The 26982-nt window shown below is 40.0% G+C and overlaps 1 protein-coding gene across 1 annotated transcript in view; it reads left to right on the top strand.

Moving 5' to 3' along the window:
• Nucleotides 1-6191: 6191 nt before the first annotated feature.
• The window catches only part of fndc5b (fibronectin type III domain containing 5b), a 33210-nt gene continuing 12419 nt past the window's right edge, over nucleotides 6192-26982 (top strand). The window contains exons 1-4 of the mRNA XM_085147711.1: nucleotides 6192-6666; nucleotides 11534-11652; nucleotides 16650-16848; nucleotides 22850-22939. Coding sequence (XP_085003837.1) covers nucleotides 6591-6666; nucleotides 11534-11652; nucleotides 16650-16848; nucleotides 22850-22939 — 484 coding nt within the window. The 5' untranslated portion in view covers nucleotides 6192-6590. The remainder of the gene's footprint in view (nucleotides 6667-11533; nucleotides 11653-16649; nucleotides 16849-22849; nucleotides 22940-26982) is intronic.

Raw genomic sequence — 26982 nt, forward strand, 5'->3', positions numbered from 1 at the left:
AGCTAACGAGAGGAGCAGGCATGTGTTTGTTGTGTGGGGCATGTAGTCCATGTCTGTTGCTGTAACAGTAATTCATGTTTAGAATAAAACATCCCAGCCCCCTATCTGATAGAGGGCAGTAGTGCCTAAAATGTTGCATAATGTTGCTGAGAGACTTTGTGGTCATCTTAGATGAGTAGCTTTATGGACAAAACCCACCAGATCATTTAGTGTTCCCTTAGTGCTAATGTGTCAGAGATGTCGGTGTACTGTTACTGAAGTAATGTTGTTAAGTCCTTAAAGTCATATTCTTTTATTGTCATGACTCTATTTGAAGCTATTTTTATTTTTGTATGATATCTAATTTATATGGAATATGGCTGAAGTAAACTAAAGCCTGAAATACTTAGTCAGTCATTTGTTTAATAGTAATTTAACATGATATAATTCACATATAAAACTATGAATTGTAATTTTAAATGGTTTAAAAGCATGTAGAATAGCATATGTAGGCAAGTATATTTCTCCTTTTTTTTTATCAAGAAGCAAAAACAAAAAACACAACCAAATCTATGCCCTTGGGGGTTGAGTTGATCCCAAAGACTTTTACTTTAGTTTCATCTGACCACAGCACTTCTCAGAATCATTTAAATGTTCTCTGGCAACCCTAAGATTGGCCTGTACATGCGCTTTGCAGGTTCCGGAAGATTCCATTATAGCACAGGCACAATCTGATATTGTTGTGTTGGAGTTGTATCTGGATCAACGGCGGTAATGTTGATCCAGGTTCAACATTGCAAGGGACCAATCATAGTTTAGCATCTTGGAAACACCATCACACCAAACCATAACCCTAACCCCAGAACTCTAACCCTAACTCTAGTCCTGTAACCCTAACCGTAACCACGATCATATCTTAACCCCAACCCTAATTTTGATCCTAACTTTCCCCTTTTTTGGATTTTCTTCCTGAGTGGACATCGGACATCGTAACAGTGCGACTGGTCAGATGAAATGTTGATCCAGGAACAACACCAAAACGAGAAAATCAGATAGAGCACAGCGTATTGTGTTACCAGGGGTGTTCTTGGTAACAGTGGATCCAACTGCTACATGGATACACAGCCGATCTGTAGCTCCCACGGATGCCTCCCTGGGTAATTTCACAGAAAATCCATTTCTAACTTTTTTTTGGCTGAAGTATTATTATGATTGTCTCTCTATTTTAAAATTAAACTGCCATAAAAATTAGAGACCGTTCATTTCTTTGTATGTGAACAAATTTACAAATTCAGCAGGGGATCAAATTATTATTTGCCCACGTGTATTTGAGAGTTTTTACGAAAGGATGCAGAAGATGAATACATGCATAAACTTATTCAAAACGGTTTCATAACATACAGCATGTAAATACCATACAAACACTCTATATATAACAGGGAGAAGTTTATCGCATAAAAACAGAATTCAGAAATATTACAAGGAAAAAATTGAAATAATGAACCTTTTCTATTTCAGTTCAATTCAATTTTATTTATATAGCACCAAATCACAACAACAGTCACCTCAATGCTTGGTAGACCCTACAATAATACATACAAAGAAAAAAACCTCAAAATCATATGACCCCCTATGAGCAAGCACTTTGGTGGCAGCGGGAAGGAAAAAACTTCCTTTTAACAGGAAGAAACCTCCAGCAGAACCAGGCTCCAGAGAGAGTGTAAAAGGCAGTGTACACTTTCAGAGCAACTAAATTCACTTGCAAACACAAAATATGTTTCCGTGTCCCTGCTGCCTGCTCGCTCACCTGCAGGGAAGACAGGAGTAAGGTGAATCGCTTTAGTCTCATGAGCCTTAAAATTGAATTGCATCGCCAAGGAGAAAAGGGCCAAATATTCAAGAATGAGAAGAGATGTGATGATGTCAGCAGCTCTGAGGCAAGCACTTTTCCCCTTTTTTTTCAGGATAGCAGCATGCATGGATGATGTGCATGTGTATGTGTGACATTGCAGAGATGCCTCTTTGCTGAGTTGAACAGCCGGATGGGTTCAGGTTGTCATTAAGGGAAAGTTGAGTAAAGCAATGGGCTGAAACTCATTTTTATTATCTCCATATCACACTCGTTTTCCTTCTGCTTTTTTCCTCTTCCTGACCTCTCCCACCATTATTCCCTCTGCTGGACTTAAATCTTCCTCGCTCACCGTCTGCCTTCACTTTTGTGTTGTTCGAATTTCTTTCAAGTCATTATTTTCCGTCCAATTTCCACCACAATTTCTCACCTCATTTCACTTGAGATCCTTTTTCGTCTTCATTTGCATGGCTCAACCATAAATATTCCTCTGTCCTAAACACCAGTGATGGGTCGTTCGCGAACGAAATGGCTCTTAGAGCCGACTCTTTGAAGTGAACGACGCGAGCCGGCTCCTTATTGGGAGCCGTGAGGTTTTTTTTTTTTCTTTCTCTCACCCTAAACTCCGCACGCGCGGCCTGTACTTTGCGCTGGGCAGAGGGGGGAGGGGCGTTAGTTACACTTGCAGTAGCACAGGAACAGAGCCAGAGAGAAAGAGAGCGAGGGACAACAACGTCACATTAGAAAGGTATAGTAATCATCCACTATTTTCAGTTGCAGATGATAAAGGATTCAGAAATCATGCAGGCCCATATGACAGAGAATATGCATCTTCTTTTTGTTTTAATATTTTAATTTATATTTAATTGTGTTGTGGTTTGCAGTGTTTTGTGTTGTTTCACGTTAAATTTGTTTAAAAGGAAAAAGCTGAAAATTTAAATAGTTAAAAGTTTAAAATGTAAAAAATTGTTCTTTGTATTATATGATTTATTTATTACATTTTATGTGGAGTGAATAAATAAAGTATATTTGTGGTGGCCCTTAGAGACAAAGCACGTACAAACTCCAAAACGCGTAAAAACTCAGAATCACGTACAAACTCAGAATCACGTACAAAAGACAACAGAAGAAGGATGCAGGGCGCAGTGTTGAGCTTTTGTTACCTAGTGGCTACAAAAGCCAGCAAGTACCAACAACCGGATTTGGTGTGTGGTAGTAACAGGTAAATGAACTTTTTTTTTAAAATTATTTGAATAAATATGAGTGCTTGTCTATAAATACACAAACAATACACACATGCTTTCAATTGTGTAATTTAAGTGATCTAGGTAGCTCTGTTTTGGAAGTTCAGTAAATGCTAGAAATGTGTTTTGGAGTTTGTACGTGCTTTGTCTCTAGGGGCCATATATAAACATATATAAATAAAACCACTTTTTTTACATTAGTAATTCCTTTTCTGCATAATTTTATATTATTGTTAATGATTAAATAATTAAAGCAACAAAACAACCTGAAGATCCGGTTCGGAGCCGAAAGAGCCGGCTCTTTTTAGTGAGCCGAACCGAAAGAGCCGGATCTCTAAAAAGAGCCGGAAATCCCATCACTACTAAACACATACACACGCACACACACACACACACAATACCATACACTGTAATTAAACTCCCCCAGGGGCAGTTTGGGGGTTAGCAGTGAGAAGAGACGAGGAGAAAGTGAGCGATAATGCCACTTCAAAGCGGCTGCAGACTGGCTCATTCCCCTCAAGCTTCAGATGGATTAAGGCCACTTCTGGCCTTTTTTGTACCCCATCAGCTCCACTTGAGTTCCACACAGAGCACCCTCTTCGACAAATGTATCCCGGTACACTCCAAACTCAACACGCAACGGAAAACAACTCCTCAAGAACAAAAAGTAGGCACAATGAGCCGTACTTTGAGTGCTACACACTAATTGCAAATGTGGGAATAATTTAATGATTTGTTATTTTACTGTGAGGTTGACGTGATTCAGTCCAGATTCAACAAACATTTTTTTATAGCTTATCTAGCAAGCTAAGTAGCGAGATAAAGCTAATTCTCGCTAAGCTAATATTGCTTGTATATCCACACAGCTATCTAAGATCATCAAAACACTCTTTAACACCCACTGGACAACTGTTTTTCTCATGTTGTCCAACAAATCGATCATATTAAAGCTTTGTTCCTGCTGCCTGTGTCTGTAAAGTGAAGCCAGAAGTTTTATATAAATTGCTGGCAGCTGCAGAAGCGCCTTAAATCTGCATTCTTTCTAATGAACAGTAGGGGGCGACGTCTTTGTTTTAAAAAAAAGATAAGCTCCAATCAAGTACCAGATCCTACAAAGGACAAACAGTTGATAAGATTTGCCTACTAATTAGGCAATATCCTTGGTTTATTGACAACTACATGTGAAGTCATATTCTTTGATAACTACATGCAGAGACTGCTGAGATTACAAGTTTATTCCAGTTTGCAAAGGCGTTTATATTGTTCATGTTCAGCTCAACGACTCTACACAGGGGGTCATAATAACTGTGTACTGACAGTAAATGTAATACTATGACTGCAGTGTTGATCTTTACCATCTCCCTGTGATCTCTGGTAAATGATGAAGTATTCCTCTTATTTTAAACCTGACATTAAATCTGCATATGACTTCTTATCATTTCTCCAAACACATTAACCTCTAAAAAGAAGTTCTCCAAAAATAAATCTGTCAGCATCATGCTTCATGAAAACAACTGGCGTGACCACCAATAAGGTGAAAATTCAAGGGTGGGTTTTTTTTTGTCTTCTTTTTTTATTTTGCAAGCTGAAACCAGAGGTCACTGGAGGAGACTGTGCTCGTCTGAACCTAAGTTGAGTGATAAAACTGTCAGCGGCACAGCAAAGAGATATGAATGTTGTCGTCTTAAATTGTTCTTATAACCTTGAAAGACACTGAAGAGCAAAGAGAAGAAAGGAGAGGAGCAGGGTGGCACATCGGCATCTTCTCCCTGAAGCAAAAGAGACGTTAAAGGGGTGTCTGTTGAGAATGTTAATCATGTATTGATCTGTGTAATCTGTGTCCCTGAGTACCTATACATGAGTACAACGGACAGCATTTTGCCACACTCCAGGAGAAACACTGGCCCTATTTTATTCTTAATAAGGTGCACAAGCTTTGCAGGACCCTTGTGTCCCCTTTATTGACCTACTACTGCATGTTCCTCTCTTTAAGAGACCATATAGGATCCACAATTAGTAAGATTTTATGTGCCTGCCAGAGCCCTTTCATTTGATTGAGTGGGTATGGGATCAATACGTCCTTCGATTGCACATAAGAGCCCTTTTACTGACAAATCGCACTCACAATTGATTTCCTGTTTATAGATTCATTCCTATTATTAATTTCTACACATATACAGTTCATGTTTTATTAAACGGTGCATGGGATCACCTTTTCCTTCCTTTAGCTTCTGGAATCCCATTCCAGCTTATGTAATGTTAGGAATCATTAAATGTCTTTAGAAATCTTTTACCTTTGTGTTGCATCATTTGTAAATGATGTAAAGAGGATCCTAAATTAATGGTTGTGTTGCAAGGTCTGAAGCTATGGCATTTAAATGCATTTATTGCACTATCATAGACATCAGTGTTTCTCTTACACCCACAGGAAAGTGAAAGTTTTTAGTGCAGTGTGTTAAATTTTTACTATTGGAAGATCACTGGCACCAGAATTGGGTAAGGCTGTTGGTGCACAAAAGATGATGGGGGGCGGGCCAAACTAACAATCCTAAACAGCAACAGTGACATCATCACATCACAAATGCATTTTTTTATTTAGATATTGTAACTGTCCATACATTCTCACCCAGCTACTCTTCAGGCATGAAAAACTACTTAGTTGACTTGGGAAAGCATAATGTAAGGCATAATATGCATTATGTGTTAAAAACTTAACTTAAAGTGGTGTTAAGGCAGCAAGGTGACATGGTGGATAGCACTGTTGCCTCACAGCAAGAAGGTCCAGGGTTCAGATCCATTCGGGGAGTCTCTGTGTGGCCTTTCCAGCGTCCTCTCAGATCCAGATGTATTGATATTGCAATAACACATGTGCACAGATAGAACAGTGAACGTCTGTGCTTTATAAATGATTGATTGGTTAAAGCGTTTCAGACTGCTTCATTAAAAATAGCTGACAACAGGCACGGATATGTTACTTTTTGTCTAAAATGATGATTTCTCTTTGGAGGATTGGTTTGTTTTTGGCAAGTAACTTATAAGCGAGGAGTGATGCAAGTGTGTGCGTGTGTTTGTGAGGGAGAGAGAGAGAGAGAGCGAGAGAGAGAGAGAGAGAGAGAGTCATAAGCCGTGGCTGCACGTTGCACTCTGCAGCACTTGCGCACTTCTTCCACCTCTTCGCGTACTGAAATCCTCTCTGCGCCGACTTTCCATCACAGCCAGCCTGGAAGTCTGCCGGTGGTCGAAGGGTCGTCGTTGTGAGGTGTCCACCGAGACAACTGAGAACGGCATCGTGCACCACCACCCCCTCCCTTTCCCCACCCTCCCCTTAACCCTCCTCCTCCTCCTCTGGCCGTTGTTGCGCTTCTGCTGCTGCAGAGTCCAAGTTCAGGTGAGCCCGGTCTCCGGTACAACAAGTACCTCCTCTCTCCCTAACCGGGGGATGCTCGCCTCCTCCCGTTAAACGCCATGCTATAAATGGGCCGCACAGGATGTGAAGCCTCACCAGAAGAAGCAGGAGGATGGCTAAACCAGGCTTGTCTGCGGCGGTGCTGCTGCTCCTGCTGGGCTTCCTCTCAGCGTCCTCCGTTAATGCCGGTGAGTTTTACCACAGGTTGATGAGCGATCGTTGCGAGTAAATGTGAGTTGATGCACCGGGCCGATTAAACACATGTCGTTGTGATTTTATTTTAGTATTAGTTGGCAGCAGCTGACTGATTTTTAATGCATTTGGTGTGCATTTCATCCCTTTTTGGGAAGCCACCTGACGTGACACACTGCATGTGCGTGCATCAGCTATAGGTGGACACAGTGAGCTTTAGTGATGCCAAAAAAATGGCTGACACAAGTTGGTCTCACACTGCATCAGACAGTTTAATCCCAGTTTGTATAAATGTTTCTAGAAAAGTGTCATTAAAAAAAACCCAGTCTTTGTGGCACCGTGTGATTGGCTCAGTAAGTTCTCAGTTGACTGTTAAATTCAAGTAAAGACTAAACGAGCATTAGAGCTTTACATTTTAGTTGACTAACTGACCAATCAGTGGTCATTTTCTCAGATGTGACCATTTGCCACTTTCTCTTGTGTCAGACAAAACAAGATATTAGTGAGCATCATTTTGGCTCCTGGAATATTTCAGTTGGCATTTTTTCACCATTTTCTGAAAATTCTTCATTGTTTGGGGAGATAATCTCTAGTAGCTGCTTTAAGAATGTGCAGCTTCATCCATCCAGTGTCCTGAAGGGATGTGAAATGTGATTGAGTTACTTCCATGTAAAGCCTCTACATACAGCAGGTCCAATCCTTCTATATGTTCATGCGTGTGTGGGGTTGGGGGCTGGGGGAGTATCTCATCTATCTTGTACGATATCGCATGTTTCTAACCTGCGGCAACATATGTTCATCTCATGTGTAAGATCTTGGTTACACTGCATCCTGATGATAAGCTGATAGATGACAGTCGCGTGAAAAGCCCAAATCTTGGCAATAAGCTCATGTGGGATTTATCTCGGCCTCTAGAGATTTGATATTTTGGCTTCCCGAGGCTGGGAATGGATGTAGTTTTAAGAGGGAATTTTTGTTAATCTGCAGCAAACGCTGTAAGAATGGACAGGAATCCCTCTCTGCCATTGCATTGTTTCTGTGTCTGTGTGAGCACAGGAAGATAAACAGCGAGAAAACTGCCAGTCAAACAGGGAGTCATAGCGATGGATCATGCCCGTACAGTACTTGGGAACACATCACACATTTACTCTGCATCAGCAAACACACACATACACACACATTCACATGCAGCCTTTGGGAGCCACTCAACTGAGTTTGTCGCCTATCAAAAATGAATTTCACCAACATGATGTAACACACTGTACTGTGATGATTGTGTTATCAGCAAGCAGAAAGGGAGGGGAGAAAATAAAGTACATTCTTGTTTTTCCTGTAACAACACTTTTTAACTCCAAGAACAAGTCTCAAGATTGTGTGCTCAATATTTGCAGCGGTTTAATGCAACAGTGTCACATGACTGACGGCGTTTCTCCTGGTAACAAAGAGAACAACCTGGTAACAATATTTTCAAAGAAAAAGCTTGAAAAGAGCTTGTCCAGTCGGAGCTAAAAAATGGTGCAAATAAAATCAAAAATTATGTTTTTCCTGTGCAATTGTGCAACAATGGGCTGACTTCAGCGGGAGGACAGATGGTAGAGCGGCCAGGAGTTATGACCATTACTTTCATTTTTTATGGCACAAAATGACAAAAAGTGATAGTGAAGTACAAACTGTGCACAGGCCAGAAACAGCTATCCACTGCTGCTGACCATAGACTGTATATAAAAGACAGACATAGCAGTGGCGGCATCACCCATTGATCTCTTGCTCTTTGTTTTTTAAAGTCTTCTGGCTGCCATCGTGTTAGTTTTTTTTAGAGCCAGAAGTGAAGATATATGAACAAACACTGGTGTTCAGTTCACCGGTTCACCTTTTGAAATGTGTTTGGCTGCAGCAGTAAGACACAGGTTTTACTCTAAGAGCAAGTGGTCTCCAGTTCTGGTTTTCACCTCATCTTTTCCACGTTTTACTACCACTCAGCAAGCAGTTGATGAATATTTGCAGACAAATCCTTCATGCAAGTTACAGACAGCCACCTCAGTCTGCAAGCAACCAAAGCGATTACAAGGATTTTTTTGTAAACCCATGGCATGAAGCTCCCGGTGCACAGCTTTTATGCTGATGTTAATATCAGAGGTTTGTAGCTCTGCAATTACAGAGTCAGCAGAGTGTTGGGTCGAGTTACTGTGGTTCTTAAATATATATATGTGCAATAATACTGTGTGCAGTTTATTGTTGAGTATCTTGAACTGGAAGAAATTTCAAAAACGGACTTGTTGGTATCATCCTATTACAGCGAGCTCTTTAGAAGAACTTGTGCTAAAGAGGTAGACTGCATGAATGGGTGCTTGACTGTCACGATCCTGGGTCTTATGACCCAGTGTTTTGAGTTTTAGTTCTTTTGATGTTTATAGTGTATGTTTAAGCTTATTAGGTTTCCTATGTTCATTTGCTTATTAGTTCCCCCTTGTGTTTTCAACCCCTGTGAAGTCTCCCTTGCCCTTCGTGTGTTTCATGTCTGTGTGTCTTATGTTGTCATGTCTGCGTCCCATTATATTTCCTGTTTTATTTTGAAGGGGTCCTGTGTTCCTATGTTCAATGTTTTTAGTGTTACTCTCTCCTTGTGACGTCGTTATGTTCATGTGTGTCAGCTGTTTCTCCATGTGTTTCCACTTCTGTCATCATCCTCCTGTGTGTATTTAGTCCGTGTGCTTTCAGTCATTCTTTGTCAGGTCGTCTGCTCATCCATGTCACAACTTCAGGTATCTATGTCAGTTCACCCGGTTTAGGTTATTGTTTCGTTTCACCAATGCCCTTTTGTTTGTACCCTTTTTGCTAGCCTCAATAAACGGCTTGTTTTTTGTTAAATCCACGCCACGTTCAGTTTTTGGTCTGCGTTTGAGTCCTCTTTTGCAAACACATACAGTCTGCCCCAGCCAGACTGTGACATTGACCTTATTCAGCTATGGCCATGGGATGGAAAACACCTGAATTCAGAGATAAAGAGGTGTGGCCAAATATTGGGTATATGCTAATTAGTGCCAACTACCAGACTAATAACAAGCACAAAATTCTTGAATGGTTTTTACTCCTCATAAACATCCACTAAAATGTCTCCAAAAGACTCAGCAGAAACACAGTGGACAGTTCAGTGACTCCAGTTATAGTTTGCAGGTGTCATTTAATCTATCAAAGATTTTGATTAACTGGAATTTCCGTGTATTTAACAGAATATTTATTCACAAAATAGATAAATGTCCCTCTCAGTGACAGTTTCATGTGTGTGTGCACATGGGCGTTATCATCCTTGTGTGTACGATGTCCAGTGTTGGGGAGTAACGGAATACATGTACCGCCGTTACGTATTTAAAATACAAAATATGAGTAACTGTATTCCGTTACAGTTACCGTTTAAAAAGGTGGTATTTAGAATACAGTTACTTTGTTGAAATAAATGGATTACACGGCAGTACTTCCCTGTTTCATATTGTGGCGGGTCAGGACTGTTTGGGTTTTGTTTGACAGCTACGTTCTGTTGTTCCAGGCGGCAGCGTTACGGTTGCCATGGTTACAGGGTGATGCTCTCTCTCTGCGTGTTTCCTGGGTGAGAGAGCGCCTGTTGTTGTTGTTGTGCTAAGCTAATAGGCAGAATGCTACCGGTATAGCTCTAAAGAATGTAGCATCATAGGCAGTGTAGTCCGTGCTGCAGGGAGAATGGACTGCCATACAGGTTATGTGTCTGTGAGCGAGGGAGGAAGAAAAAGGAAAAGTACGAGCTGTCATCGAGCAAAAACGGGAGCTGGAAGCATGTAAATATAATAATAACCACTGCAGCCAAGAAGAGTGCCTGACGAGCCCAGTTGTAAGTAAGCTATTAAGACTCGACTGTACACTGTGTTCGTGTTTTCCTCCAAAAACAATAAGTTCCGTTGGAGCAGCCTTTCAACGCCTCTCTTTATCTCTCGCTAGCAAAGTTGACCCAGACAACAAAGTAAAGCTAGTTTTCGGCTACGAGCCCGACACAGAACCCACCGTATTAGCCAGAGGTCCCTTTACTACGGTTCGGAGCCGCAGACCTTCAGTAACAGTAATAAATCACAGCAATAGTACATTCATGTAGTTGTAAACAGCATGATAATATATTAAGTAATCCAAAGTATTCAGATTACGTTACTCTCATTGAGTAACGTAACGGAATACGTTACAGAATACATTTTGGGGCATGTATTCTGTATTCTGTAATGGAATACATTTTAAAAGTAACCTTCCCAACACTGACGATGTCAAGGTCTGATTCTGACGTTCCTTTTACAAGTCAGGCTCATGGGAAATACAACTCTGTCTGTAATCGTAGAAGACCATGAGTTGGTCTTAACTCTCACATAACCATACACACTTTACTCTCTGCTACCTTCGCAGCTAAGAAATGAAAAATGTTAAGGAAGACTGTAATTTAGTCCGTCAAAGTTAATTTTCTGATTGACAAATGCATCGTGTTTTTGTTTTTTGTTTTTCCTCAAGAGTCATGGTTTAATCAGATATGTGGAGGAGAAAGAAGAGAGGAAAAGTTAAAGATGGGAAAGTGTGCGTGAAGAGAATGGAAAAAGCGTTTTTTCAAGGAAAACACCAGGAGACATGTATGTGCTTAATTAGGGCCGGTATTAATGAAAGGAGAAGGATTAATTTGTAGGAGGTGAAGAGAAGATCTTAAGGAAGGAGAGAGCGAGAGCACAGCGAGAGAGAGAGAGAGCGATGACGAGGGGACGATTTGTTCAAGTTGTAGTGTTTATAGTTATAAAGTGTAAATAATATTTATGGCCTGTCTCTTTTTATTTCTTTCCTCTGGCCGTGCATGTGCGTCAGACACCCTGCTGTCAGCACCGCTCAATGTGACCATCAGAGAACTCGAGGTTAACTCTGCTGTGGTTACGTGGGAAATCTTGGAGGGAGACCCTGTCATCGGATTTGCCATCACCCAACAGGTACCGCTACATGTGTTGTAGAGCCCAGCAGGATTTTTAAGACTGATATAAATATCAATATTTGGTGATTTAGAGATGCGATTTACCGGCCGATATATTATTTTTTAACTTTCAGCATACATAACATAAGTAGTTTTCGCTAACGTTTGTTATGTGTAGTTGCTTATGAGCCCCTGATAAGATAATATGACGATGCAGTTTAAAAATAATCTCATTTCATTGTCACAAGCCATGGATTGGGCATTTACATTCTGCCCAGCTATGCTTGCATCAGCTGGTTTGTGTTTGCGTGACAGAGTTGCAGAGTGCCCTCTGGTGGACAAACTATGCAACACATATATATTTGCAAATGCCTAATAACGCCCTACATATTGCCGATGCTGATATATTGTTATATAGTATATATGTTGTTCAGGCTCTAATGTGTTGTGTGAGTATGTTATGTGTGGAGAGCGAGTCAAAAATGATGACTTAATCAAACGGAGTACGACTTTTATATAGTGTAGCCCCATTCCTAGAATATCAGTACTCCTGGAATTCTGAGTACTGATTTGGTACTAATACTTTGACTTTGGGTATCTGCTAAATATGCCAGTGCTGCACTTGGATCCTGCAGCAGGCCAATGATCTGAAACACACCAGCAACCTCGGAGTCCTCTACCTTTAAATCTGGTTTAAGTCTGACGTCATTAGCCGTTTCCAGGTCCAAACTCCTATTCAGGTCCCAAAGTCAAATGAACACTGCGGCATCACTGAAAGTTAAAAACTGTCTAAATTCTTTTATCTTTAATAAAATGATCAGTGTGGCTGCTTTACCAGGTGTAACAATTAAGCTTAACATCCAGACATCCATGAAAATAGAATTTATGAAATTTAGCAGTTAGAAGTTAGCAGGGAGCTAGCTCGCTAGTTTCCATCTAAAAATAATGCATCACGCTCTGACTGAGGGAGTTCTGAAGAAATTAAAAAGTACAGCTCTGCTATCGCTTCTGACTTAAATGAAGACAGAAAACTAAACAGTAGTGACGTTTGTAGGGTTACATGAAGTTGTGCTAGCTGGTATGTAATGATGTGCTATGTGGTGGCTAGCTGCACAGCTGTGGTTAGCATAATATAAACACATTAGCACAGTGAAGCTGGAGGATGAACGCTAACTTTTTTCCACTCGATAAAAGTTAATGTGAGGGTTAGGTTAGGATGCTATAAACGGACCAAACTTCAGTCAGGAGAACAACTGAGATAATCCATCCACAATACGAGGTTAGTCATTAATATACTGCTGGATTGGCTGGGCTCTAGTTACATTGTAAGGTTTTAAAATGTGAGTTTTAAAAGAGAGAGGCCGACAGTGATCACTGACTTTTTTTAGGGGCTTGGTCAGATTGAATAGAACAAAATACAAAAGCATTAAAACATGTTAAAAACACAACAGCCTTAATAAACGCAGAGTAGTTTGGACCCGGAAGCAGGATTCATACGTCACTTAAAGATCAGGTAGCTTAAGAAAAACAAAATTAATACCTTGGAGTGTCAACGTCCTGACCTGAATCCAATTGAGATGCTGTGACCAGTGTTGCCAACTCCTCAGTAAGGAAACTCGCTATTGGCTGTCCTAAAAGTTGCTAGAAGTCGCTAAATGATGTCATCACCTAATTTGCATAATTGGTCATGCTAATGTAATTGTAATCTATGTTGTTGGAGAGAGAAATAACATCGTGAAAGACACATAAAGTGAGTAAAAAACGTCCTAAATGCATTTAGAATTTATTTAGAACTACAAATTAAATATATTTTAGCAATTATTGTTTTTTTTAATGTCACAATTCCAACCCTGCTCCTTTACCTGGATTTGGACCGGCAAAAGTGACCCGAAATAGGCACTCTGGTGGAGTTACTTTGTGTGTGTGTGTTTTAAGTAGTTTTAAACCTTGTGATCCACAAAACAGCATAAGAGTAAAAGAATAAAAGAAGAACTGACTGCGTTACAGCACCCGCTGCTTCTTGAGAGTAAAAGCGATATGCGCTTTCACGTCTTTTTTTTTTTAGCGACTTTTTGTAGAAAAAAAGTCGCTACGGGGTCTGAAAACTCGCTAAATATAGCGACAAAGTCGCTAAGTTGGCAACACTGGCTGTGACATGACCCTAAAAAGGCAGTTCATGCTAGAAAACCCTCCACTGTGGCTGCATTACAACAATTGGTTGCAAAGATGAATGAGCCAAAATTCCTCCACAGCTGTAAAAGACTCAGTGCCAGTTGTCACAAACGCTTGATTGCAGTTGTTGCTGCTAAGGGTGGCCCAACCAGCTATTAGGTTCAGGGGGCAATCACTTTTTCACACAGATCCATGTAGGTTTGACACAACTGAGGAAGCTCCTCAGTTGTGTCAAACAATTTGAAAACTGTTTCTGGCTTACTCAAAAACTACAGCTTAGGAAAAACAAAACACTATAGGCATCGTAGGCATGAATGACCCCTGCAAACTGTTCTCCTGCTACCAAATGGTGTATTGTTGCTACTGTAAACAATACAGAACAGATTTGAGTAGATTAGATCGTTGTCATCTTGGGTTAAATTGGGCTGGAGCAATTCAGGACTGCATTCTGGTATGGAGTTAAATACAAAATAATGTCAAACAAGTTCATTTTTCATGCAGCTGATGCCATGGGGACAGTTAAGTCACCACTTGGTTCCACCTGCCCACATACTTTTCTCTTTTTTGTCACTGTCACTGCATTCATGCTGCAGATGTCAGTAAAGTTGAGTCTGTGGCGCTTCAGCAATATATAGCTCTGCTCAAGGGGAAGCGAGAAAAAACAGAGTAACTTCTTTTAAAAAATTTAAATGCAATGTGTCAAACGGTTCAACAAACAAACAAACCATTTCTGTGGTAGGTAACGACTGCTCAGCAGGTGACATTTGATAAACTGGAAATGTAAATTTTAATCACACATCAGATCTCTACATGTGTTGCTGAAGTTATTAGGTTATTTCATATTGTGAAACGGCTTTGACAACACATTAAATGATAATTTAAATGTTATTCAGAGGTCATATATCGCTGCTACTTTAACCTCCTAGGACCTGGTGTTCACATATGTGGACATCACATTTTAGGGTTGTCTAGACCAAAATAATAAATTTTTTTCCACAAGGGCCTGATATCCACTTACGAGGACATTATACTGCCACTGTTCTATCAAAATGTAAAACGAATGTCCTCATATGTGGATCTCATTTTTCTCAGAAACGAAAATCAGGTTAAAAAAAATCACGTAATTCTTTGTTTTTACATACCATCAGGTCCCAATCAGCCCAAATAGCAAAGAGAAATTAAAAATACATGCCGTGGCAGAGTTCGGGTCTTAGGAGGTTAAGTCCAGGATAGCTGCAGAGATGTAAGAGAGTGAGAGAGAATAAAGATGGTGGTAAAAATATAACCCCCACAAGGAAAAAGCTTTAAAAACCTTATTTGTGGGCAAAGTCTGCCAAACCTTAAATTATTTTTGACAGTTCTAGACATAGGATAGTCTAGACATGCAGTTTTTGACCACAAATGAAGTTCATTTAGATAACGCTTCAAAATAACAGGACTTAATTCTAAAAGGAGTCATCAGACATCTGCTATATGTTGTAGAACTGAACCAATAAAGAGCAGCAAACCTCAGAACAAGCAGCCAGCTAACCACAGCCTGTTCACCAAACAAATCTACTAGAGATCACAGTCCAGTGATTATGTCACTTATTACTAAGCGAGTCATATCCCCACTTGTCCTGTTACACCAGAACTTAGGGTTGCACCACCTGCCAAATCACATTTTAACCCCTGTTTGTCACCAATGTCCAATTATTGGATATTCGGATCCCTACTTTAGATATCAATATCAAATAAACACCCATGAATCTGTTTAAAATTATTTTTTAAAAGTATTTGTATTACGACGGGAAAAGTTGCCAGAAGATCATCACATTTGAGGTTTTCTTCACAGTTAAAAAAGTCCAGGGATAGTTGTCTGTACATCTAATGGCTAATTCCACATATAGTGTGAAATATGGCACCTTCAAACTACAGGTTTAACATAAATAAACACCAAAAAAAAGCATGTGAAATCCAAAGTCAGAAAATCATAGCTTAAAAAAAATATCAGAAACTTGTATTTGGCCGTATTGCCAAATACAAATCCAACCTTCCCAAATGCACATGTAGATACAACATATGAGGAGAAGCTGGGGTGAAGGTGGGTTGCAAAGAAGCTTGCAGATGCACGGCAACTGTGGTCAAGCCAAAGCGACTTAAATAATGTGCCGTATATGAGATTTTCCAGTTGGTTTAATATTAGAGGGTTCTCTAGGCCAGTTTCTAGTTTAGTTTCTGAGGCCACATTAAGAAACACTTTCAAATATAGTTTTTCAAATGCACCTCTTGTCTACTGAAGTTTTAATGGTTTAAGAAATCTGCTTCTTTAATTGCCTGGTAAACAAAAGTGCCCCCAAGGTGCCTTACTTTTAATCTAGCAGGAGCCAATTGACCTGAGTAAGCAGCCCTAGCTGGATAATAATGTACATTTCTAGCAGAGTGTACACTGCCAGAGAGGCTCTCTCTCTCTGTCTCTCTCTCTCTCTTTCTTTATGCTTAATTACATTGTAAAAAAAAAAAAAAACCCCAGAAGGTTTTATTTCAGCATTTTCCTTTCTATTAACCAAGAGAGACGTGTTTGCATTTGCACCACATCAGATCTAACCAGGAAAATTGGACTTTGCCACTAGAAATCTGAACTTGATAAAGCGTGCACCCTGGGAATATTCACTAACAAGAAGAAAGGAAGTATTGCTAAGCCTATTATTTTAAGTGGATATATATATATATATATATATATATATATATGGAAATGTCACCCTTTTCATGCCAAAGAATTCACAAGTGGGTACTGGCATATTGGGGGGAAAAAACAAATACAAAATGTACACTTCTGCCTTTCTGATCTTTGTGCTTCTGCAGAAGAAGGATGTACGCATGCTGAGGTTCATCCAGGAAGTGAACACCACCACACGCTCCTGTGCATTGTGGGATCTGGATGAGGACACCGAGTACATCGTCCACGTTCAGAGCATTAGCATGGGAGGAAGCAGCCCTCCAAGTCAGCCTGTGCTATTCAGAACGCCAAAAGAGTCCGAGAAGATGGCTTCCAAAAGCCCTGGTGAGAGAGAGTAATACTTTTTTAAAAATTTCAGAATCTAGATATTTTAAAGTCTAACCCTGGGTGAAAACTTTACCACTGCCTTGTCCCCAATTTTCTCTTTGCTTGCGTAAAGTTTCCCAAATTTTTCTCGTAGTTTGTCATTCGAATCTGTCCCTTTGAAATGCTGTATTCTTCAGACGTTTCTCAGCCAGACACAACCTTCGTATGCGTGCTTTACTTCCACAGCACACGCTACAAACACACTCGTACGAATCAATAATTTTAACTCTGTGCATGCTGGGCTCGCAAATCTATAAAAGCACGCTGAAAAAGCAATCGTGCATCAACATAAGGACACTCGAAGGGAGGAAACCAACATTCTGCTCGCCTGTCCTTCCCCTGCTGACGAACATAGATCTAAATCTGCCCGTTCACAGGTAGCGAGCACTTAAATAGCAGCTTTTAAACACAGACAATAACATGGAGGGCTAATCTTCTCTTAATGTTTCATCGTCACAAAAATAGTCTCTTTTTTGACAGTTAAATCCAACAAAACACAGGAATTGCCATCTTTGCTAGAGTTCCTCCCACCTCCTATTCGATGCATTGTTCTCACTCTCAAGCACAGAGGCTGCTGTTATCAGGAGCGCCTTGCACTGCTTCCAATTTTATCATGTCCGACCCAGTTACTGTGCCAAAAGCAGCTGCTTCAGAGGGACACGGCGAATGCTAAACGCTCATCAGCAGCAAAGTGATAAGAGTGGAAACAGGAGACATTAGGGAGCGGTGTATTCCCTGGAAACACCACAGTGAGGGAGCTTGCTGAGGGCCTTGTGAGGCAGGAATGTGTTGATAAGTGGTTTAGAGTATAACAAATCAAAGAGAAATCTATCTGAACTTATGTAAGCAGTAAAAAAGCAACATATTAGTACATTTTTCACTAGCGCAGACAAAGAGTCATTTTTAAGCCAGCTGATTGTTATATGATTGTTAACATTTAATTTCTTGCTGTTTAACGGCAGCAACAGGGGCAAACTTGAAATTCTTGGTGATTGATGACACAATAGGTTCTTAATTTCAAGATATGTATGCGGGTAGACGTGGGCAGATTTATCAGCTCTGCGACCACCCATTTTCTGTGGGCAGATTTTGTCCCCTGTAGCTAGGCAGGTAATTAAGTTAAGCTGTGTGAGCTGGCTGCGTCCAGCTGACTATATAATGCTTCCAGCTGACTTAATTTTAAATCGAGACTCATGCAAAAAAGGGTCTCACATACTTTATGGACTTCATGAGCAACTGCATGTCCCTGAATAAACAAAAAGTTATTTTTATCACATGACGTTGCACTTAAATGATATGGAAATGATACTTTAATAATAATATCCTATTTAATAATATCCTGTATATAAAAGCTGGACATCGTAACATCACCAATTGGTGTATGGACTTTTTTAGCCTCAAGTCATTTTTGAATTCTTGGCCTTTTTTTGAGCTGCAAGTGACCAAATTTTAAAGACAGGCTGTGCAGCCTTAGTTAGTTATTAGGTAACAATATCTAATGAGCAAAGTGTCCTGTGATTAGATATTTGCTAATTCTTGTTAACATATGAATACATAAAAATAGAAACAAAATGCAAAAATTTCAGTCACTAAAAGTGGTCCACAGACGTCTTGGATGATCTGTTAGTAAAGTTAACCAAGACATGTTATTAGTCATATTAAAAATACTTTGAATTCTCTTGAATTAGTTGACCTGTCACTCAAAGCACGCGTAGCCCTACTAATGCATAACTTTGAGCCTTAAGCCTAATAAAGTTTTATACCCTGTGCTGTTGCCTTGAAGAGAAAATTACCCAAAGAAACTGAAACAATACTTGGCTGATAAAATGCTTATTTTGGTTTTTAAGTTCATCAAGAGAAATTGACTTGCTTTTAGAGTCTGCCACAAGCGGCTTTTTTTTTGCACTGTGATGGGCCTCGTTTTATTACTAAAGTCTGGCACTTAGCTTAAATAAGTACATAATTAAAAGAAAAGAAAAAAGATCTAAACTAAAATTTTCATACTGTAGCTGATTTCACGCCATTTGAGAGACTCAAGAGGAGCTTCTATCCCCAAGCCATCCGGGCCCTAAACACACACACACCCGTCCTCTCACATCATCTATAATTGACTGAGACAGGACACTTCCAGACACTCTAAACCCAGGCACAATGTACATTTCAAATTCCTTTAATTTTAAATATGTTTATATTGTCTATTCTGTAAAATAGTCAGATGTCTATTCTTATTGATGTACAGAATTCACCTGCTTGCTGCTACTACTGCACATTCACCCAATGTATATACTATATATATATATATAATGTTCTACCTCTACCCCCCCCCCCCCCCCCCCCATTTTTGCACATGTCTAGGAGTGTGTCAGGTTACATTTCACTGTGTGTTATACTTGTATAACTATGCATGTGACAAATAAAGAACCTTGAACCTTGAACACTCAAAGCTTGGCAAAACAATCTGATAATCAGAAGGTTAAGGTTGGTAAACCCTCTTTGGACAATTACTGTTTTGAATAGAGTTTTAATTGTTGGTCATAGTGACAAAGATTATGGACTAAATTTAGGGATTTCTCAGAATGGCTACGGCTATGTCTTCAGCCTTGTTAAAAAATCGAGGTTACAAATCTTAATGGCGATGGACATTTTTGTTATGTTTCAGTGTACGTGAGGTCATGTGGTGGCGATGTGTAGCGCGAAAGTTTGTCTTGATGTTTAGGGGCTCTGACTTTGATGGAAGTTTCTTGTCTGCCTATAGTGTCGTGCATGTGTGTGTGTTGGTGGAAGCGTTCATTAGCTGCCCTGATTAAATCTCCCAGCCATTACTGCTCTGCTCCCCTTCTAAGCGGGTATTAATCAGCCTGACAGGATTTAGTATCTGTAGGCGCAAAGCAACACAACAGGAAGCCTGCTTGGGTTTCTCTCTGTGTCTGTTGTTCACATGCAAAATTCTCGTGGAAGTTTTGAATGCACTGGCATTTTTTATGTAGCAAAATCGTTGAATTCAATTTAACTTTTCAATTTCAGTTCATTTCAGTTTTATTTATACAGCGTGAAATCACAACAACCATCACCTCAAGGTTCTTTATATTGTAAGGTAGAACCTACAATAAAATGTAATTGTAATGTGTTCTTTTTATGTTGTTTATTACATTTTACAGGCTGCTGAAAAAGCCAAAGGTTTAGTAAATAAATCTTTTTCAGCAGTAAAATATTACAAAGTCTGCTTACTGTCAGAACTGTTTTTACATTTAATTTATCTCTGAAATTGTGCTGAGCACCATGTTGCTCTGCAGCAGCAGATTGCTCTGTAACACAGCTGCACTCATTCATGCAGTCTGGAAGCTTTCCACTAGAACCAGTGCCTTCACAGCCTTCCCATTTAAACTGCAGCAGGTTTGGACTTTTGCATCAAAATAGAATTTTGAAGTTTTGACTTGACAAAATGATCAATAATATTTTTTCTCTTAATGCAGCCCGAATATGTCGTTTCACATGAACGCTACATTCTTTATTTTCTTTGAATATTTTGATCCTACATACAACGGCATTAAGCTAATGCAGAAATTCCACAAACTGCATTTCTTTGAATGCTCAGTTGAGGCTAGCTCCCAAAACAGATTGATAGCTAAAGGCTCTCATATTAAAATAACCTGCAGAAACAAACATGTTTACATACTGGTATAAAAACCAGTTTGGGTTTTCATAGCTCATTTGTTTAGGGCCTAAGAACTGCATTTTCATGGGCGTGGCCAAGCTAACTCAGGCTGCGAGGAGGATTCCTGCCTTTTGGAAAAATATGCAACTTCTTTTAACCATCTAAAGGGGGAGAAATTGATACAGCACAGTATGGCAATAGTTTGTTTGGTGATATTGTATCACTACAGAAAACTAAATATCAGTATTTTATTAGGTAATTCAAATATTCTGGGAACACTATGAACAAGAGGGCTCATCTCATTCACCAGCATTCTGAGATAATGTTAGCCGAGCAAACTTGAATTAAATCTGCTCACCTGCAAAACCATCGAACACAGAATCCAAACGAGGTTGTAGGGACTTACTTCACTCAGTGATGTTAAAATCAATCCATAACATTTATGTGAAGTGGGTTTTTTTTCACAGATTATTGGTTGATATTCTGTCTCTCTCCATTAGATTTAAACTGTTATAAAAATGTAGAGACTTTTTTTTTTGTAATTGAGCAAACTTACAAATTCAGCAGTGGATCAAAATTAAAAAATGTTCCCACTCAGTCACAGACTGATATCTGACTGACTTATAACAGCATTTGGCAGGTTTTAGTAGAAGAAAAAACTAAAGTGAAATAACTTTATCTTATTGGATAAAACAGAAACTGAAAAAGTTTGACTTCATTTACATAATTTGCAGCTGAAAAACATGATAAATTGCAATACTCAGCATATTGCAAAAATCTTAAATCGCAATAATGTCATATTTTGAGTACTGTGATAATACTTTCTGTGTACTTAACTGTACTAACAGCCTTTCTAAGAAGTCAAAGTTGTGCTGAGTGAAGCTGTATTCATTTGTATGCTACATACCATTAATTAGCAGGTATTTCCTGTAGCCATTAATCTGAAGTAGAGAGCTTACGCCTGACTCTTCATGTCTCGAGGGGCTCGATGGCTGATGCTAATGTTACCAACACTTGCCAAGGGAGCAACCTCAAGGCTGCCGAGTGTTCAGCTCGTCTGTTGGCTGATAGATATCAGCCAACAGACGAGCTGAACACTCGGCAGCCTTGAGGTGCCGAATGATGATTTTGACACTTCTGTGTTCTGGCTTGCTCAAAACTCTGCTGTTTCCATGGTGATCCCTCTGAGCTCAAACTAGGTCCCTAGGGTTGCGCAGAGGAAAGGTTATACTCTAATAAGTTGCTAAGAGCAGATTATATGTTCATGTTGCGAGGGCAGACCCGAAGCTACGGGGAGAGGTGTGGAGATCCACACCTCTCCTCGTAGCTTCATCATCCCAAAATCATCATCCCGACTCCAAACGGCAAAACGGTGACCTGAAGAGACCACAAGTGGGGATGAAACGCACCCCTTCCTTAGAGGCCACAGCTGCACTTACCTGTCATAGTTTGAAATTTTTAAAAAAAGATAGTGGACAGCTGTGAGCAAATCGAAGACTTCCCAGTAAATAACTAAATTGCAATAAAAGTGATGCTCGTCCTTAAACACATTCAGATGGTAGCCTGTTTGATGAATTTCTGGTTCTGTCACGTTTTATCACTTCAAAGTGTAATAGAAATCAAACATATCAGTGTCTTGTATTGTCAGCAACGGCTGGTTCATTTGGTTTTATTGCACCAAGCTTTTCTTTGCTGTCAGCTCCATAAAGAGTACTGTACACCTTTAAGATCAGCTCCCTTCAACCAGTGTGTGGTCAGCACTTCCTTTGGGGATATGCACATCAACTTAGGATGCAAGCCCAGACAAAGTAGTGACAGTGATGTCTTTATTTAGTTTTTTTTTCATGTTTTTTACCCTTTAGATAACAGACTGACCCAGGGGAAGCAGGCTGGGGAAGAAGGTGGAGGAAGGAAGGCTGCTTGACTAAGGGTATATGGGAGGTAGCATAAGGCCTTATGTTGGCAGCAGGGAGGAAGCGGTTGTAGTCCAAACTGTGTTCAAACCTTTAACCCACTGATTGGTTTTATGCTGCGGCTGCCAGAGTGCTGTCAGCAAGAGGAACACAGTGAGTGATGGGGTAGGGATCCTGCTTACTCTGTCTCTGCGGACCTCTGCTCTCACTTAGCTTTAATTACACTGACCAGAGTGGAGAATTTACACCAGTCAGCCTCTCTGCTCTCTTGTCACCCTGCTTGATTCTTTTATCTTTCCCTGCAGAGTTTCAGAGTATGTGGGACGATGAATCGCAGCATCCTCACCAACGCTCTGTTGACTGTGCTCACGTTTCTGTGTTCTCTCTCCAGACGAGGTGACGATGGAGGAGGTCGGCGATGCTGCCCAGCTGAGGGCGGGAGAACTCATCATCATCGTAGTGGTGCTCGTCATGTGGGCAGGTAATATTTCTGTTCAGCGATGCACATTTGTCACCACGGACCTCGTAGGAATCCACTGTCTTTGGGGCAAATGTTCCTGTTAAGAGACAAACAGTGGCTGCGGTATCATCCCTCTGTAATGAGTGCCAGACGCCTGCAGGGCCTTCGAGATGATGTAAAGATAGCTAGTGTGAATTTGGGCGGTAACGCGTCAAATCCAAGTCTCAGTTTGATAAACTCATCAACAGGAAGCAACTGCAAAAAATAAGCTAATGGCTTATCAGCAGACAAGCAGCTCTTATAGGAAAATGCTTATCAAAGATGTGTTTATTTAAAGTAACATACATACTTCCTTTATTATGTTATAAATGGTGCTGGTACATAGCAAGACTCCTGTTATTATCAAACCTGACTGCTTCCTTAATATTCCCATGACATGGATAATGCATGTGAGATGGACTGGTACTTATTTATGGTACCTTTCTATTCAGTAAGTGTTTCTTATTACAAGTCTCAATCATTTAAACACAAATTCACACACATTCAATTCAATTTTATTTATACAGCGCCAAATCACAACAACAGCCACCTCAAGGTTCTTTATATTGTACGGTAGACCCTACGATAATACATACAGAGAAAAACCCAACAATCATATGACCCCCTATGAGCAAGCACATTAGCGATAGTGGGAAAGAAAAACTTCCTTTTAGCAGGAAGAAACATCCGGCAGAACCAGGCTCAGGGAGGGGCGGGGCCATCTGCTGCAACCACTGGGGAGTAGTGATGGGATTTCAGGCTCTTTTTAGAGAATCGGCTCTTTCGGCGCGGCTCACTAAAAAGAGCCGACTCTTTCGGCTCCCAACCTGCTCTTCAGGTTGTTTTGTTGCTTTAATTAATTTATTATTAATAACAATATAAAATTATACACAAAAGGAATTACTAATGCAAAAAATGTGGTTTTATTTATATATGTTTATATATAAATATATACGGTGGCCCCTTGAGACAAAGCACGTACAAACTCCAAAACACACTTCTAGCGTTAACTGAACTTCCAAAAAAGAGCTACCTAGATCACTTAAATTACACCATTGAAAGCATATGTGTATTGTTTGTGTAGTTATACACAAGCACTCATATATATTCAAATAATTCAAAAAAAATTTCATTTATGTGTTACTACCACACACCAAATCCGGTCGTTGGTACTTCCTGGCTTGTGTAGCCACTAGGTAACAAAAGCTTTTACGTGTTTTGGAGTTTTTACGTGTTTTGAAGTTTTTACGTGTTTTGAAGTTTGTACGTGCTTTGTCTCTAGGGGCCACCGTAAATATACTTTTATTTATTCACTCCACATAAAATGTAATAAATAAATCATATAATACAACTATTTACATTTCAACTTTTAACTATTTTCAGCTTTTTCATTTAAACAAATTTAAAGTGAAAGAACACAAAACACTACAAACCACAACACAATTCAATATAAATTAAAATATGAAAACAAAAAGAAGATGCACATTCTCTGTCATATGGACCTGCATGAATAAACCTTCTGAATCCTTTATCATCTGCAACTGAAAATAGTTGTGGATGATTACTATACCTTTCTAATGTGACGTGTTGTCCCTGGCCCTCTTTCTCGGTTTCTCCCTCCTGCTCTGTTCCTGCTACTGCGAGTGTAGCTACCGCCCCTCCCCCCTCTTCCCAGCGCAAAGCACAAGGCTCGCGTGCAGAGTGACGAGAGTGCGAAAGTGCGAGAGAGAGGGTGAGAGAAAGGAGCCAATAAGGAGTCTGCTCACGTCGTTCTCTTCAAAGAGTCGGCTCTAAGAGCCGTTTCGTTTGCGACCGACACATCACTACTGGGGAGAGACCGGTCTCCCCAACCAGTCACTGTATTCCAGTGGATACAATGGTTTGTGTCAGGATTTATTACCGGATACATTGGCACAAGGACTGTAGGAGTCAGGGATCGATTCCCGGCAATCTATAACCACCCGTCTGTAAAACATTGTCCAGTAACAATACTAAACTTACAGCCCTGCTAGCAGCTCTGTGATGATGCTAGCCTTAATGCTGCTTCAAGCTAAATGCTAACATTAGGATTCTACCATATTTACCATTTTCACCATTTTGTTTTGACCTTGCTTCTATGCTAAATGTAAAGCACTGATGGTTCTGCTAGATTACATGTCAAAAGATCTTTGACATTGTGACGGTGAGACAGTTTGCTTGAAATCAGTTGAAATCATCATGTGAGAAGGAAAATTCTGTTTGTCAACTAAACCTTAAGAAAGGTTCATCTTGGAACCATGAGTACCAGATAAAAGTAGGAGGGTTGTGTCAGGAAGGATATCCTCCATAAAGCCCTGTCAAATCAAACATCTGGATCTGTCTGCTGTGGTGAGCCATTGGAAAGATAAGGGAAATAATAATAATGACTAAAAACATCAACGTGTTGCTAGTTTGACTCTGGAAACTCTGGAATAGCCGGTCCGGTTGTAGTTAGGCAGAGCAACTCGGATCATAACCTCAACAGGAAATTACACAGATGACATCTTTCTTCTCTTTACTCTCAGACTGCAAGCTTACTTATGATCCCTGCAGACTTAGACTGCTAGGCATTCCCATGATGCATTGAGTATTTCTTATTCACTCTTTTTTACTTTCCTGGTGTTTTTATCACTCATTTTAATTCATTTTCATCTCTGGCTCTCTTGCATGTGTGCATTTCCCCCCTCACCCCACTGGTCACTACTGGGGTATCTTCTTGTTAAAAGGGAGTTTTTCCTTCTCACTCTCACAGAGTGCTTTCTCATATGGGGATCATCTGATTGTTGGGGGTTTCTTCTTTAATATTTGTAGGATCTTTATCTTACATTAAAAAGTGCTTTGAGGTGACAGCTGTTGTCATTCAGCACTGTATGAATTGAATGGATTTGAATGTCTGTCTTCTGCAAACAATCTGTAATCTGTGTGCAACTCTCCACTCAGTGTCAGAACAAAAAAATAAATATGTAAATAAAACTCATCCTTTTATCACTATTGAGCAGAGTTACATAAACTAGTGTAATGTATCTGTCTGTTAAAGGGGCAAAGATTCATCCTCTGGGGATTACCCACACAGTCCCATAAACCAACCTCTGGGCCACGGACCGGTACTGGTCTGTGAGTCATGTGGTACCGGGCCGTGAGAGTTGAGGCTCGAGTGGGAAATTGATGGTTTTCAGGGTTTTTCATCGTTAACTCGGTTTCCCTGGTTCTTTTCCTGTGTTGTAACTGTGCGTCTTATTTTGAAAGAAATATTTACGCATTACCATAGCAACCAGAGAGCATTAAGGGGCAGAGAGGAGGATGTTACTCTCAATGTTGTTGGCGCATTTCAGGAGGACGCTGCTAATAAAGTTACACAGTTACACAGTGAATTTGTGTTTATTATTATATTTACAAAATACCACAGTTTTTGTCTCAGTCGTATCATTTTATTTAGTTGTATTTATCCGCAACACCTTAAAGGCCAGACCGTGAAAATATATCTGACATCAAACCGGTCCGTGGAGCAAAAAAGGTTGTAGACCGCTGACATATACGACCATAGTCAGTTCTACTTCCTACCAGCTGCAGAAACTCTGACTCATTCTTTATAGCGAGCTGTTGCTCAATAACCGAGGACTTTACGTTGAAATGAATTTTACATCACAGTTCACTTTTTCACTCAAGGTTAAGTGCTTTGCTGTGGAAAAAGTAGACTAAATTACACATCCACATACAATAATGTGGCTACTTGTTACTTCTTCTTCTAGTTATTAGTTGTATGATGCGTCTCAACACTGTTTCACACATGCAGCTATAAATATCGCTTCCTAACCCACTTCACCAAGTTCAATGATATACAAATATGACCCAAATACTGTATAAGGTATATACAGTACACACAGTACTCTGCAGGAGACCTGGATCTCCACTGCCTATTAGCTGTGAGAGGACATGAGACGTGGATTCAAAGACAGTTGGGAGATAGGAAAGAGAGAAAAACTGAGTCAATTGAGTTTTGAGAAGAG

The sequence above is a fragment of the Neolamprologus multifasciatus genome, chromosome 22 (assembly GCF_963576455.1).
Source record: "Neolamprologus multifasciatus chromosome 22, fNeoMul1.2, whole genome shotgun sequence".
NCBI classification, from domain to species: domain Eukaryota; kingdom Metazoa; phylum Chordata; class Actinopteri; order Cichliformes; family Cichlidae; genus Neolamprologus; species Neolamprologus multifasciatus.